We start from the raw sequence: 14,548 nt of genomic DNA on the forward strand, positions 1-14,548 counted from the left end.
TGAAAAAATAAATTTGTATAACAGTTCTGTTGGCAGTTCTGGATAGCACCGGAAGAGTTGCATTGAAAATGATAAGAACATTTTTGTGGCGATAATAGTTTATACAATAATTGTTTTAATCTGATACTCACTTTATCTAATATAGCAAAATTCGTAGAATAGTTCTGATGACAGTTCTGAATATCACCCACAGAGTTTTACCAAAAACTATAATAACATTATTTGTGACGATGACATTATATGAGATAATTAATGTGGGACTCACTTTTGTCATGTAAAAGTAATAAATTTGTACAAAAGATCTGACGGCATTTCTTAATACGACCCTAAGAGTTCTACCGACAACTGTAATAACATTTTTTGTGGGGATAACAGTTAATGAGATAATAGCATTTTCGAGAGACCCACTTGGTCTACATTATAAAAAATTGGCACAACCCTTTTGCTGCCAGTTCTGGATAGCACCGAAAGAGTTCTTTTAAAAACCCTCATAACATTTTTATGGTGCCAGTAGATTATGAAATAGATTGTGTGTTCACTCTGCAGTGGGTGTGCGCTGATGTGAAACTTACTGGCAGATAAAAACTGTGTGCCGGACCGGGTCTCTAACCCCAGGCTGTGACCAAAGAATATCGTCACAATATCCTTTCGTCCAGGAGTGCTTCTTCTGCAATTTTCGTAGGACAACTTCTACGAAATTGGGAACGCAGGAGATGAAGTACTGCTGGAAGTACAGCTATGAGTACGATCGTAAATTCTCACTTTTATTTTGGAAAACCGAAAATCGAAAACCGGATGTATATTCTACTAAATACAAAAAGTGTAAATGTTCAGCACTATACAAATGCCAGTACACCTTCTTAAGACTGACTGTAGTAACTATAGGTGGAAGCGTGGGATGTGCACGCTTAGATGATTCAAGGAGAGAAGGCTCGTCAGTGCAAAACAAACAGATGGCTGAGAGAGCAGATACATTCACACGCGCCACTAACCAGATGGTGTCACACCTGTCGAGAATCGCACCAGAGGTACAATGAGCTGTGGTGGAGCGCTGTTGGCGTGGTTACTATGCAACTTACTTGATGGGCATCAATACACCGTTATATTAATGTACAATACTTGAGAAACAATGTCATTCACACACTCCGAGTTCCTTATCACTCAGTACTAGACTAAATTACCGGCCTGGTGATAAGCAGCCTATGTACCTCACCGACTACACATCTTCGTGTTATAAGAAAAAAAAGAGAAAAATACCAAGGGACACAAAATATGAATCCGGATAAACCGGAAATCCGGATTATTGAGGACCAAATAAACGAGGTTCTTATTTACAAATTTCGAACTTCTTATTAACTTTAATACTGTAGCCCCTCAACATTATAACACCTCTATCAGTCATATATTGAATTAGGATTTAAACATACTACTTAGTTCATTTGTACGATATATTCAGTAAATATACTTACATTTCTATACATTGTAAAGACTTTTAACTCTCGCTGTAGTGTAACTCATCAAACTTCCACACTTCCTTTCTAACTAGAACAAATGTTTGCAACAATATTAACGACATCAATTTCAAATTTATTCGTTACACACAGCACATGTTTTTATGTATCCTAGCGGCTGGTGATGTTGCAATATAACTTTCATCCATGAGGGTCCTGGGCATATTTTTAGCTGTTAGTGGGTCCTGGATGTCATGAGAGTTCAAAACAATTACTGTTTTACGTGATAAAATTCATCTGGTTCTTCCTGATTCTAAAAATATACACTTCATGTGTGCCTTTCATTGTTGTATGTATGATTCAGTATCGACGCTAATGCTCTCTTGATGAGATATGAGCCGATTGCTCGTTTTTATCCACTGTGCCCTTTCGTATTTCATTTCAGCGATTAGTTTATTTGTTTATCAACGTAGTAAGTAGTACAAAGCTAATCCAGAATGTAAACTGCACTTAAATTCTGTTTGAACTGTTTAATAGTCAGTGTCCGCTGTCTGAACGTCAAATATCAGATTAATACACTGCGCCTGGTTGCGTTATTTTATAGGAATTTTATTATTTTTAGTGGGAAGTACTAGATAATGTTGAAGAAATTCGAAGCATATTGTTCGAAGAGCATAATATTATTCGAAATTTACCTGTACCAATAGGTGCAGCCAAAGCAGCATTTGTGATGCTGTAATTACCTCACAGATAACGATATTTGTCTATTGTAGTTTTGTATTCCAATCAGAATTTTGAGAGCATCAAAGCCTCATTTCAGTGTGAGAGAGGGGTAAAATCAATAGATGATATTGAATTGAAAGCCTTCACCAGTCTCTTGTTTTTAATTATTGTTAACAAAAGTAACAGATAAAGCCTGGAAGATCTGTGTGGAACTGATGGTGATGGCATTGAAAAATTTCACCTCGCAAACGAACATAAAACGTTTCAAATTTATTCTGGAGAGCCTTAGATTTTACAGTCGCGCTATTCGTGATGAAAGGAGACAATTAGACAAGCTAACAGCTATTCGGGAAATATTTACTGTGTTTGTACGCAACTACCACAAATCTTACACCCTTGGAGAAAATGTTACAGTAGGCAAGAAGCTGGAAGGATTCTGTGGAAGGTACAGTTTTCGCCAATATGTATCAATCAAAACAAACGAGTATGGATTCTTAAGTGTGGATTCTTAAGTATTTTACCTGTACAATTTGGAAATATACGCTGTGTTACAACCAGAAGGATTTACCAACTGAGCAATAAACAATTTGATGTTGTTCCGTGACTGTGTAAACCTATATATCAGTCAGGTCGAAATGTGAAAGCGGACAACTGGTTTACTAGTACTGGAATGATAATAGAGCTATGAAGGGAGAGTTTTTCTTTTGTTGGCATGATGAAGAAAAACAAGTGTGGAGATTTCTCTAGAGTTTGCTATCAGTAAAAGAAGGGCTGCCCACATTTCCTTTTTTGACTTCCACAAGACTGAACTCTAGTTTCCTCCGTACCTAAAAGGGGAAGTGAGTGATCAAGGCATCACGTTTGCATGAAGATAATTCGATAGATGCTGACATTGTAGATAAACGGAAACCATCCACCGTAAATTTTAAAATAGCGTTAAGTGTGGTATTTTCACAGCGGATAAGCCGAATGCTTTGTACAACGCTGCAAGAAATGTGCGCCGCTGGTCAATGGTTGTATTTTTGTAATGATCAGTACAGTTGGAATCTATGCACAAGTGATTTATTGTGGCAACAGGAAGAATTGTATCAAAAGGAAAGGGTTCCTGAATCAGCATTGTTATACAATGTTGTTTTCTTCGCTAAATTCTGCATAACTATTGAAATTTTGTACCGAGAACTCTATAACTATGACTTATCTATCAAGAACTCTGAAAAAAATATATATTTCTGAAAAAAAGGGTGCCAGTTTCACAGTAGGAGCTCTTATGGGGTTCTTAATTAAGTTGCGATTACCTCTTAAACTATTACCTGCACTAAAAAATTCTACTAGGAATTTCGATAGAACTCTTCACGTGGTGTCCAGAACTGTCATCAGAACTGTTGTACGAATATATTTATATTTTCTGTAGAGAAAGTGTGTCCCACATTAAATCAATTTATCATAAACTATTATCGCCATAGAAAAATGTTATTAGGATTTTCGATAGAGCTCTTGGGGTTCTGTTCAGAACTGTCCTCAGAACTGTTGTACCAGTTTAATTTTTGCGAAAATTGACAAAAAATGATTTCGATAGAAAAATTTTTTCGAGTATTGTTGTTTTCTTCCCTAAATTCTGCAGAACTATTGAAATTTTGTACAAAGAACTCTAGAACTATGGCATATCTGTCAAGAACTGTGAAAGAAATATACATTTCTGAAGAAAAGGGTGCCAACTTCACAGTAAATGAAAAGATTTTCTCCTGAAATTGCAATTATTTCGTAAACTATTAGCTGCACAAAAAAATGTTAATTGGGTATTCGATAGAACTCTTGGAGTTCTCTTCAGAACTGTGTTCAGAACTGTTGTACTTATTTACAATTTGCGAAAATAGACGCAGAATGTTTTCGATACGAAAATTTTTTCGAATATTGTTTTCGTCGCTAAATTTTGCAGAACTATTGAAATTTTGTACAAAGAACTCTAGAACTATGGCATATCTATCAAGAAATCTGAAAAAAGTATACATTTGTGAAAAAAAGGGTGCCAACTTCACAGTAAGTGAAAAGATTTTCTCATTAAAATGCAATTATCTCGTAAACTATTAGCTGCACAAAAAAATGTTACTTAGATTTTCGAAAGAACTCTTGGAGCTCTGTTCAGAACTGTGTTCTGAAGTCTTGTACTTATTTACATTTTGCGGAAATTGCCAAAGAACGTTTTAGATACGAAAATTTTTTCGAGTATTGTTGTTTTCGTCGCTAAATTCTGCAGAACTATTGAAATTTTGTACAAAGAACTCTAGAACTATGCCATATCTATCAAGAACTCTGAAAAAAATGTATATTTCTCGAAAAAGGGGTGCTAACTTCACACGACTTGTCCACGGGCCACAAACTTCCCGGAGAGCTACGGACACGTAATCACAACACTGTCGGGTTGAGTGGTATAACGTAGTGTTTAAGAGAAAATCCTGTTCTAATAAACCTACTCTAATAGTCACAAATGTAAAAGATATATTCAAACAATAAACTTAGTCATTAGTTTTTATTCTGGCCCACACGCCTCTCGAGGCCTTACTCCCTCATAGTCAGGTGCATCACTGATTTACATTATATTTTTGTTTCCTGTATGTGGCCAGTTGTCTGATTTGAAATTAATTTCGAAGATATTCCAGCAGAAAGAATACTGAAGGTCGTTATAAATATACGTTTTCATCATAGTCACACAAACATGAGATAACACAAACAGTCCCACTAGCTACGTCCATCAAACAAAAATGTTACGGAATCCTCTGACCCGCCTGAAGATCAGGGGAGTAAATAAAGCCGGCTGACATAAATAATTCTTTTAATTTATCTCATGTCATAAACAGTTGTGGTTAACAAAACACAATCCTATATGAGCGACATAAAACCATAAACATAAACATAAAAAACGTCACAGTTGCAATAAAGTTTAAAAGACCTGAAAAGTATGGACAACTGCTCCATAGTCAGATAGCCTCTTTTTATGTTCACCCGCGATAGGCCGGCAGCGGTGGCCGAGCGGTTCTGGGCGCCTCAGTCCGGAACCGCGCAACTGCTACGGTCGCAGGTTCGAATCCTGCCTCGGGCATGGATGTGTGTGATGTCCTTAGGTTAGTTAGGTTTAAGTAGTTCTGAGTTCTAGGGGACTGATGGTCTCAGACGTTAAGTCCCATTCTGCTCAGAGCCATTTGAACCATTTGAACCCGCGTTAGCTTGCGATGTTGTTGTTGTGGTCTTCAGTCCTGAGACTGGTTTGATGCAGCTCTCCATGTTAATCTATCCTGTGCAAGCTCCTTCATCTCCCAGTACCTACTACAACCTACATCCTTCTGAATCTGCTTAGTGTATTCATCTCTTGGTCTCCCTCAAAGATTTTTGCCCTCCACACTGCCCTCAAATGCTAAATTTGTGATCCCTTGATGCCTCAGGACGTGTCCTACCAACCGATCCCTTCTTCTAGTCAAGTTGTGCCACAAACTTCTCTTCTCCCCAATCCTATTCAATACCTCCTCATTAGTTACGTGATCTACCCACCTCATCTTCAACATTCTTCTGTAGCACCACATTTAAAAAGCCTTTATTCTCTTCTTGTCCAAACTATTTATTGTCCAATTTTCACTTCCATACATGGCTACACTCCTTACAAATACTTTCAGAAACGACTTCCTGACACTTAAATCAATACTGGATGTTAACAAATTTCTCTTCTTCAGAAACGATTTCCTTGCCATTGCCAGTCTACATTTTATATCCTCTCTACTTCGACCATTATCCGTTATTTTGCTCCCGAAATAGCAAAACTCCTTTACTACTTTAAGTGTCTCATTTCCTAATCTAATTCCCTCAGCATCACCCGACTTAATTCACTACATTCCATTATCCTCGTTTTGCTTTTGTTGATGTTCATCTTATATCCTCCTTTCAAGACACTGTCCATTCCGTTCAACTGCTCTTCCAAGTCCTTTGCTGTCTCTGACAGAATTACAATGTCATCGGCGAACCTCAAAGTTTTTATTTCTTCTCCCTGGATTTTAATACCTACTCCAAATTTTTCTTTTGTTTCCTTTACTGCTTGCTCAATATACAGATTGAATAACATCGGGGAGAGGCTACAACCCTGTCTCACTCCCTTCCCAACCACTGCTTCCCTTTCATGCCCCTCAGCTCTTATGACTGTCATCTGGTTTCTGTACAAATTGTAAATAGCCTTTTGCTCTCTGTATTTTACCCCTGCCACCTTCAGAATTTGAAAGAGAGTATTCCACTCAACATTGTCAAAAGCTTTCTCTATGTCTACAAGTGCTAGAAACGTAGGTTTGCCTTTCCTTAATCTTCCTTCTAAGATAAGTCGTAGGGTCAGTGTTGCCTCACGTGTTCCAACATTTCTGCGGAATCCAAACTGATCTTCCCCGAGGTCAGCTTGTACCAGTTTTTCCATTCGTCTGAAAATAATTCGCGTTAGTATTTTGCAGCTGTGACTTATTAAACTGATAGTTCAGTAATTTTCACATCTGTCAACACCTGCTTTCTTTGGGATTGGAATTATTATATTCTTCTTGAAGTCTGAGGGTATTTCGCCTGTCTCGTACATCTTGCTCACCAGATGGTAGAGTTTTGTCAGGACTGGCTCTCCCAAGGCCGTCAGTAGTTCTAATGGAATGTTGACTACTCCCGGGGCCTAGTTTCGACTCAGATCTTTCAGTACTCTGTCAAACTCTTCACGCAGTATCGTATCTCCCATAGCTTGCGATGTCCACTCGAAATGCTTCCTTAAGTAACAAGTGGTGATTGGTATGCACGCATGCCATGTTCATGGAGATTTTGTGGATATTGCTTGATACTGTACCCTTTCGGTGTCAGTAAGGTGAAAGGAAATTGCTCATTTTTGATAGATAACGGAAAAAAATTGGTTCAAATGGCTCTGAGCACTATGTACAAAAAAGTGACTCCCACATCCCTGCATCAGGTGTCACAGTTGAAAGAAAGAATTCTTTAGACATTTTTTATCGCTGAATATGCCTTTTCATATCACTCATACTGACAAGAGAAATTAATTGTCTAAGTAAGAACAGGATTCTCATAGTAATTCTCTCTCTCTCTCTCTCTCTCTCTCTCTCTCTATCTATCTATCTATTTACCTATATCTCTCCTTTACTTAACATTTTCTTCAAGGTGACACTAGTAACGGCTGATTCCAATATTATGATTCATTTCTGTCTGTACCGAAAATACGACCCATCGTTTGGTTCCTGTGAGCGTTAGTTTGTACAGCACAGAGCCTAAATTGGGCCGCTTATAGGCAATCTAGGCAATCATCATATGAATGACATCTAAGCATCACCTAAACGTCGAAAGACATAGTTGCTAATAAAAAGGAAAAAAAATAGATTTAGTACCGTGAATAACATGCATCCATGTCGTGCTTATATGATGTTTATAGAAGCTTCATGATTTTCAACATTTTAAACATACCAGCGTCAGAAAAATTTCTGCTCAGTCTGAGAGTGCAACCGTTTTCCGTAACATACACTGAATGCTGTCCTTCCATATTTAAAATGCGTTTACATACTATATCGTCCTTACAGCAGATTTCATTTGTAAAAATTACACGAAGAGAATCGAAATTTGTGCAGAATAATTTTGGTGTTGTAGAGCATAATTTGTAGATAAAGTATTACACAGTAACCTACTCCAATAATACGTGAATTTTAGAGAAACGAGTGTTTTGATTTTCTGTTTCTGCTGAGTTAGACAAATTTGCAACGTCCGCACTTTACTCTCTCTAAATTTGTCAGCAGTATTTATACACTATATTGCAGTGCAGAATCTACATTTTGCCTCGAAAACCACATCTCCACGCATCCTCAACATCAGTGAACACCAGTGTACACCAGTGTGCCTCGTTTGAACGCGGCAGCGAACGTCCTCAGTGACCCTTTTACATGGTCTGGGCAAAGTGAGCTGTTGCTTTATTTTCAAACGCGTCGTACTTAGTGGTGCATTAAAACTGATAAAAAATAAAAAGTAATGCCTTGCAAAGAAAAAAGCAAAATCGTTCCACGAGTTCATAGGGGCGTAGCCCATCGGAAACTCGTTGAGCTGCAGAATTTACGTATAAACTGGCCCTCTTCCAGGTGAGCAGAAACCTTAAAATAGCGTCGCGTGACGGGTCACGCGTCAGCGGGCGCCAGGGCGAGCGTGTGGAGCAGACGACAGCACGCACGGCTGGGCGCGCAAAGGTCAGTGGGCCGCGCCGGCGGGACGGCGTCCTGCAACACAGCGGTGACAGAAGGGATGCCGCAACTCCAGGGGAATCACACCTCGCTCCGGTGGTAGCGGTCAGGTGTCGCCCAGCGCTCAGGTCTTACGCTTCACAGGAACCACTCCACGGTTTATGCGAGTCAGTAGACATCCACACAGCGCTACATTCCTGTATCCTGCTGCTTCCCAACGGATTTTAGTACAGGGTTATTTATAATTACCTCCAGGTTTCAGAAAATGACAGTGATAAAACGACCTGAAATACAGAAAAATTACACATGTCAATGCATAGACCATCTTTCCAATTTTCGATTCGTAATACTCGCCGGGGCACTAGTATGCAGGTATGCAAGAACACTTAGACCAAACATTCACTCCGTATTGTCTCGTCGCATTAGTTTATGGCTTCAGATAGACATCACACTCACAATGTCTGCCAAATCTGACAGCTGTGATGTCTTTTCGGGTATTTTGTGTCAGTGTCTTCAACGAATTGTATGGACGTATTGAAGTTTTACGCATCAGTAACGGTGGCCATATTGAACATCGTATAATGCGAGTATTTTCGGTACGTATGTAATTTTCGTACAGTCGCCTTCTGAAACACCAGAGGCACTTATGATTAACGCTTTATACAGCAGGAATGGTCAGTATGAACGTTATTATTAGGAACTGCAACCTTATGAAATTGATTCGAAAAGAATCGTGCAGTTTAGAGACGGTTAGGTAACATCAACCCTCACAGGGACGCGAGCGTTCTCTTGTGTTTGCGAATGCGCGGTGTACTTTGTGCTCCATACCAATCTACCACAGATCACTTCACTGGAGCTGAATTTAAGGACTACGTCTTTTGTTAGTATTTTATTATTATTTCAAGTTAACTGACAGATTTTGCTACAGTTGGCGTGCTTGTGGTAGAATTATGTAATGAGATCCATAACATACAAAACTCTCCTAACTTTATGAGATAAATCATTTTTGTGTTATTTAAATTAATTGGTATGTTTTGTTAGAATTCACTATTTGTAATCTTATTATAATAAACACAAATGTTGTCACATTTTTTTCGCAATGTAGATTTTCTTCCATTTACTCACTACAGTCTTCTTCGTGATCGTATTCCTGCTCACTTCGTGAATCATGCTTGCGTTGTAAATGGATTTATCTTATTCATGAGAATTGTCATCGTCATCATCCTAATGCTCTATTTAATCATCAGATTTCGTACCTAATGGCTCATACAGTTTGTCAGTTGTTACGTTTTTATGAGACTTGATCAAGAAAACCGTCTTTTGTACTTTACACACCACCTGAATACAAAACCAGATGCAAGACAGTAGCTATATTAATGAAAATAGAAAAACTAAACGGGAGAAATTTTACTTAGATAACCATCCCCGTAATGTATGTTGTACGTCTAACGTGACACGTTCTCTTTTAAACTTCTCGAAGTCGCACTACAGGTTTTCGACAATGGACACAACTTATCAGCACTTACCCGAAACAACAATGAAGCAATGGCTGTTTGCTCAGACCCAGTATAGAATCTAAACTCGCAAAAAATTAATTTGATTTGCATTTGGAGTAATTTATAAGCCAGCGCTCCTGCTGGAGAGTTAATGAAGAAACGTTTTTATTTCAGTAACTAAAAAATATTTATTTCGTTTTTTTAAAACTGAGATCATTGGACAATTTCCTGTAAACAACCTGAAATAAGAAGAAGTTATTCTGTTACATGCGTGTTAGAGTGTTCAGTACCAGCTGAGAAGAGTTCACTTAATTGTGTATCACTTAGCTCAGATCGATATTTGGAGTTAACGAATATGTTTGTTGACTTTGTGATTCATACAAATAAGTGGTCCCAAAAATTTATATCAACCTCTTCCCACACTCTTAGTTGGTGGGTTCTGGACCTTATTTCAGCCCTTTAATCTTTTGTCCTTTCGTAGTTCCAGTAGGTCCAATTCGACAGCTGCTGAATTTTTTATGACTGATAGTGAAACGGAACATCTACCCCTCACATCAGTAGCGGAAGGACTTTTCTGGAATGATAACGTAAGTTTAAGTGTCGTCTAATCAGTAAACTTAATAATCTTCAGTTTTTACATATTTTATGAAGAGTTTCGGTCATTTTCGTCGGCATATGAATGAGACATTGCTTCAGTCTGGGGGTCTATCCAACGACTTAATTTGTTATGAAAGTTAAACACACTCAGTGCGTATACAGCGTTGTCAAGTCAGCGCGAGCCACACCAGATAGACGTCAGGGCTGCGTGCTGCTCGCAAGTCATGCTGTAGCCATCACTGGTGTAAGGCGATAGCGTGAAGTTCACAAAATTACATGCATCCACAATATTGGTCATCACCGCAAGTCGTTGTGCTCATCACTGAGCGTCGTGACCCCATGTACCAAGCGTCTCCATCACGGACGTTTACCAGATTTTCATAGAAGCTGCTTAGGAGGTAGACCCAAGATTGATAAATTAAATACATGCCTGTAAGTTATGTAAACAGTAATATTCCATCTTCTATAACCTGTCATTAGTTGCAGAAAGTGCTAAACACGGTACTGAACACATCACACTCGATTAAGCGTTGCATTTTCGATAAGGCGACCACCGTATCCATTAAGCAGGCATCGTTGTGAATCACAAGCCGTTTAAAAGCAAGGACCTCACGTGCATTGTTCATTCGAGACCTCTTACCTCCAGCAGTATTCAATGATTTCCCATGTCGCAATACTCAGTGAAGCACACTCTATCTAAGGTGGTGCAGTGGTAAGACGCTGCAAGGCGTACTGTAATGATTTCCCGTGATTTCATTAAATAACTTAAAGTAAAAACTGTGGCGTTTTCTTTGAAAGGCCATAAACGATTTCATTTCTTAATTTTCCTCAATCGGCGCTTGTGGTCCCTCTCTTTGGCCACTTCCTCGGCGCAACGTTAAATCCTGATCTTCCTTCCTTCTAGCTGTTGCTTTGTACCGTTGCCGACTAAGTACGCAAAGAGGCAGTTTACTGGACAACAAGAACATCACTAACCTTCTGCACTCATTACTGTAAAGAGTCATAGACAATGACTGATATGGTCAAACTGGTATTGTATCTGAAAGCCGACATCAGCTCTCTGATGTACTTTCTCGAGATCTGAGGATTACGTTAAAGTTCGCGTATCAAAATAGCAGCTCCATTCTACTATTATAGTTGTAATAGTCATAAACTTTATTTCCATAGCTCATGTTTCCGAAGAAATTATTTCACGCTGTTGCACTTCTGTTTCTCCTGAATAAAGTAGAATCTACTAAGCTGATGGCAGGTATCATTCTTCAAATCTTTTTCAACTCCAGGTATAATTTTCGCTCCTTAGACGTTCCTTGAGACACCAAACTAACACCTTTTTCAGTTCTTCTTCTTGTTGTGTCTTCAGTCTGAAGACCGTTTTGAAGCAGCTCTCAACACAAGTTCATAGTTTGCAATCAATCTTCGTTTCTACATAAATGTGGTAATCTACTGTCAACCTTGCTCTCCTTTGACAATTTTTATACTTCCCACACTTACCCCCATTACAAAATTGACGGTTCATTGATGCGTCAGGATGTTTGTTGTCAGCCGATCCTTCCTTTTAGTAAATTTGTCCTTAAATTTCTTTTTTCCTCCAGTTCGATTCAGTACCGCCGAATTAGTTGCTCTACCTACCGATCTAATCTTCAGCATTCTTCTGTAGCACTACATATCAAAAGTTTTCAGCTTCTCCCCGTCTGATCTATTTAGGGCCTCGTTTCACTTCCATGCAAGGCTACACCCCAGATAAATACCTTCAGTAAAGACTCCCTAACATATAAATTTATATTCTATGTCAACAAATTTCTTTTTCAGAAATACTTTGCTTGGTGTCGGCAGTCTCTATTTGATATCCTCTCTACTTCAGCCATCATAAGTTGTTTTGCTACACACACAGAAATACACGCCTGCTACTTTTAGCTCCTCTTTTCCTGATCTAATACCCTCAGTACTGCCTGATTTAATTTCACTACATTCCATCACCTTGGTTTCAGTTTTCTTGATGTTCCTCTTATAATCTCTTTTCAAGACACTATCCACTCCATCCAACTGTCCTTTCAAGTCATTTGTCATCCCTGACAAAATCACGATATCATCTCAGAGTTTTTATTTCTGCTTTATTCCACTTTAATTCCGTTGCCAAATTCCTGTATTTTATCGCAGCTACCCTTAGACTCAAAAGAGTGTATTCCAGTCAATCTTGTCAAAAGCTTTCTTTAAATCTGCAAATGCTATAAACGTAGGTTTTCCCTTTTTCATCCTACCTTCAAAGATAAGTCGCATGAGCAATATTACCTCGGGTGTTCCTTCATTTCTCTGGAACTCCAACTGATCTTCTCCGAGGTCAGCGTATAGCAGTTTTTCCATTCCGCTACAAACAAATTGCGTCTGTATATTGCAACTATGATCTATTAAGCTTATGGTTTAGCAATATTCACACTTGTCAGCACTTGTCTTCTTTGGAATTGAAATTATTTCATTCTTCTTGTAGTCTGACAGTATTTCCTCTGACTTGTATATCTCCTTCACCAGGTGGAATAGCATAGTCATGGCTGACTCTCCCTAAAATCACATTAAGTCTGCCGAAATGTCATCAACTCTAGAAGCCTCGTTGCAAGTTAGCACTTTCAGTTTTCTATACAATTATCTCGCACTACGGTATCTCCCATTTCATTTTAACTTAATTCCGCTCCCTTTTCAATTGCCTTCACTTCCCCCTCGGATACCTGAAGAAAGAGGAAGGAGAATTAAGGTTTAACATTCAGTCGGTGACGCGGTCGTTAGAGACGGATGGATAGCGCTCCCTGACGGATGGGTTGATGGGTTACGGAACAGCAGCACAAAAACTTTGCAGTGGCAGAAAAAAAAAATTGAATAACGTGCCACAGTTGATGATGTAGTACTTTGTATGACGACGGAAGACGTACAGACGAGTAGTAATAGCCGCTGCCCTCGTTCTTGTTCCAGCGTGCAACCGCACCTATTACGGCGACCTGGGGCGGACGTACGAATTGGAGCTGCACCGGCCGCGGGAGGACCGCCTGCCTTTCGTCTGCAGGCTCACCTTCACCGCCAGCGGCGGCGACTTGGGTGACCTCGTGCAGGTAACGCTCTACTCATTCACAGTTTTATCAAGTCTAAAGTTAAAGTCTGTCAAGTGCTCAGGGTGTCTGTTATGCCCCATTGGCGTGTCCTTTGGCTACTGTACGGGGTAATTCATAAGTGACTCCAGGGTTTCAGAAGATGACTGCATGAAAATTACAATACGTATAGAAAATAGATACATACCAATGGATACAGCATCTCTCAAGGCTTTTAAATCGCATTACAAGTGATAAATTTGGGCACAACTTCAGACGCGTTACACGCCGACAGGAGTAGAAGAGCACATGCGTACAGTTCATTGAAGTCATTGCTACCCAAAAAGACACATCCCGCTTTGGAAATCTGTTCTCTGGGTTGCCAGTCTGCAAGTGTGGGCTAATTTGACGCGATAATACAAAGGAGATATTTAGTCTACAGGTTCTGACACGGTTGTCCGTAGTGGTGTCCTCTACAACTGCGCCACCGTGCGTGTTACTCATTGAAACTTGAGTTGCTACACACATCGGTACATGTCACTTTTCTATGTGTAGTTTTGGTGCCGTCGTCTAGTGAAACCGCAGCGGTGTTTATGACAATACCGGTATTTACCGTCCCTTGGAAGCAACAACACAATAAAGAATATTAAAGCAGACTCTATTAGAGATTTTTAGTTTCACAAGTCCGTCTTGATCACACAGATTTCATTACACTTTATTACCGGTTTCGGCTTACCGACATCTTCAGGTCTGTTGTAAATATAAAAACTGTGTAAGCGACCAGGTTCAATTAGGTAAGACTAAATCTATACAGTATTAATCATGCATGAAATATAAAAATATGAACTATTTATAGCCATGTATAGCAGCCATACATACCGTTAAAATATTCTGACAAAAATCATGTGAGTACATGGTATGTGCTCATAATGCTCAGATTGCGTCAGGTATTTATAGAAGAACCT

At 39.1% G+C, this 14,548-nt stretch overlaps 1 protein-coding gene across 1 annotated transcript in view; it reads left to right on the plus strand.

Moving 5' to 3' along the window:
• The window catches only part of LOC126445065 (uncharacterized), a 406,008-nt gene that overhangs the window by 60,115 nt on the left and 331,345 nt on the right, over positions 1-14,548 (plus strand). The window contains exon 2 of the mRNA XM_050090970.1: positions 13,471-13,607. Coding sequence (XP_049946927.1) covers positions 13,471-13,607 — 137 coding nt within the window. The remainder of the gene's footprint in view (positions 1-13,470; positions 13,608-14,548) is intronic.

Source organism: Schistocerca serialis, chromosome 1 (assembly GCF_023864345.2).
Source record: "Schistocerca serialis cubense isolate TAMUIC-IGC-003099 chromosome 1, iqSchSeri2.2, whole genome shotgun sequence".
In the NCBI taxonomy this organism is placed as follows: Eukaryota; Metazoa; Arthropoda; class Insecta; order Orthoptera; family Acrididae; genus Schistocerca; species Schistocerca serialis.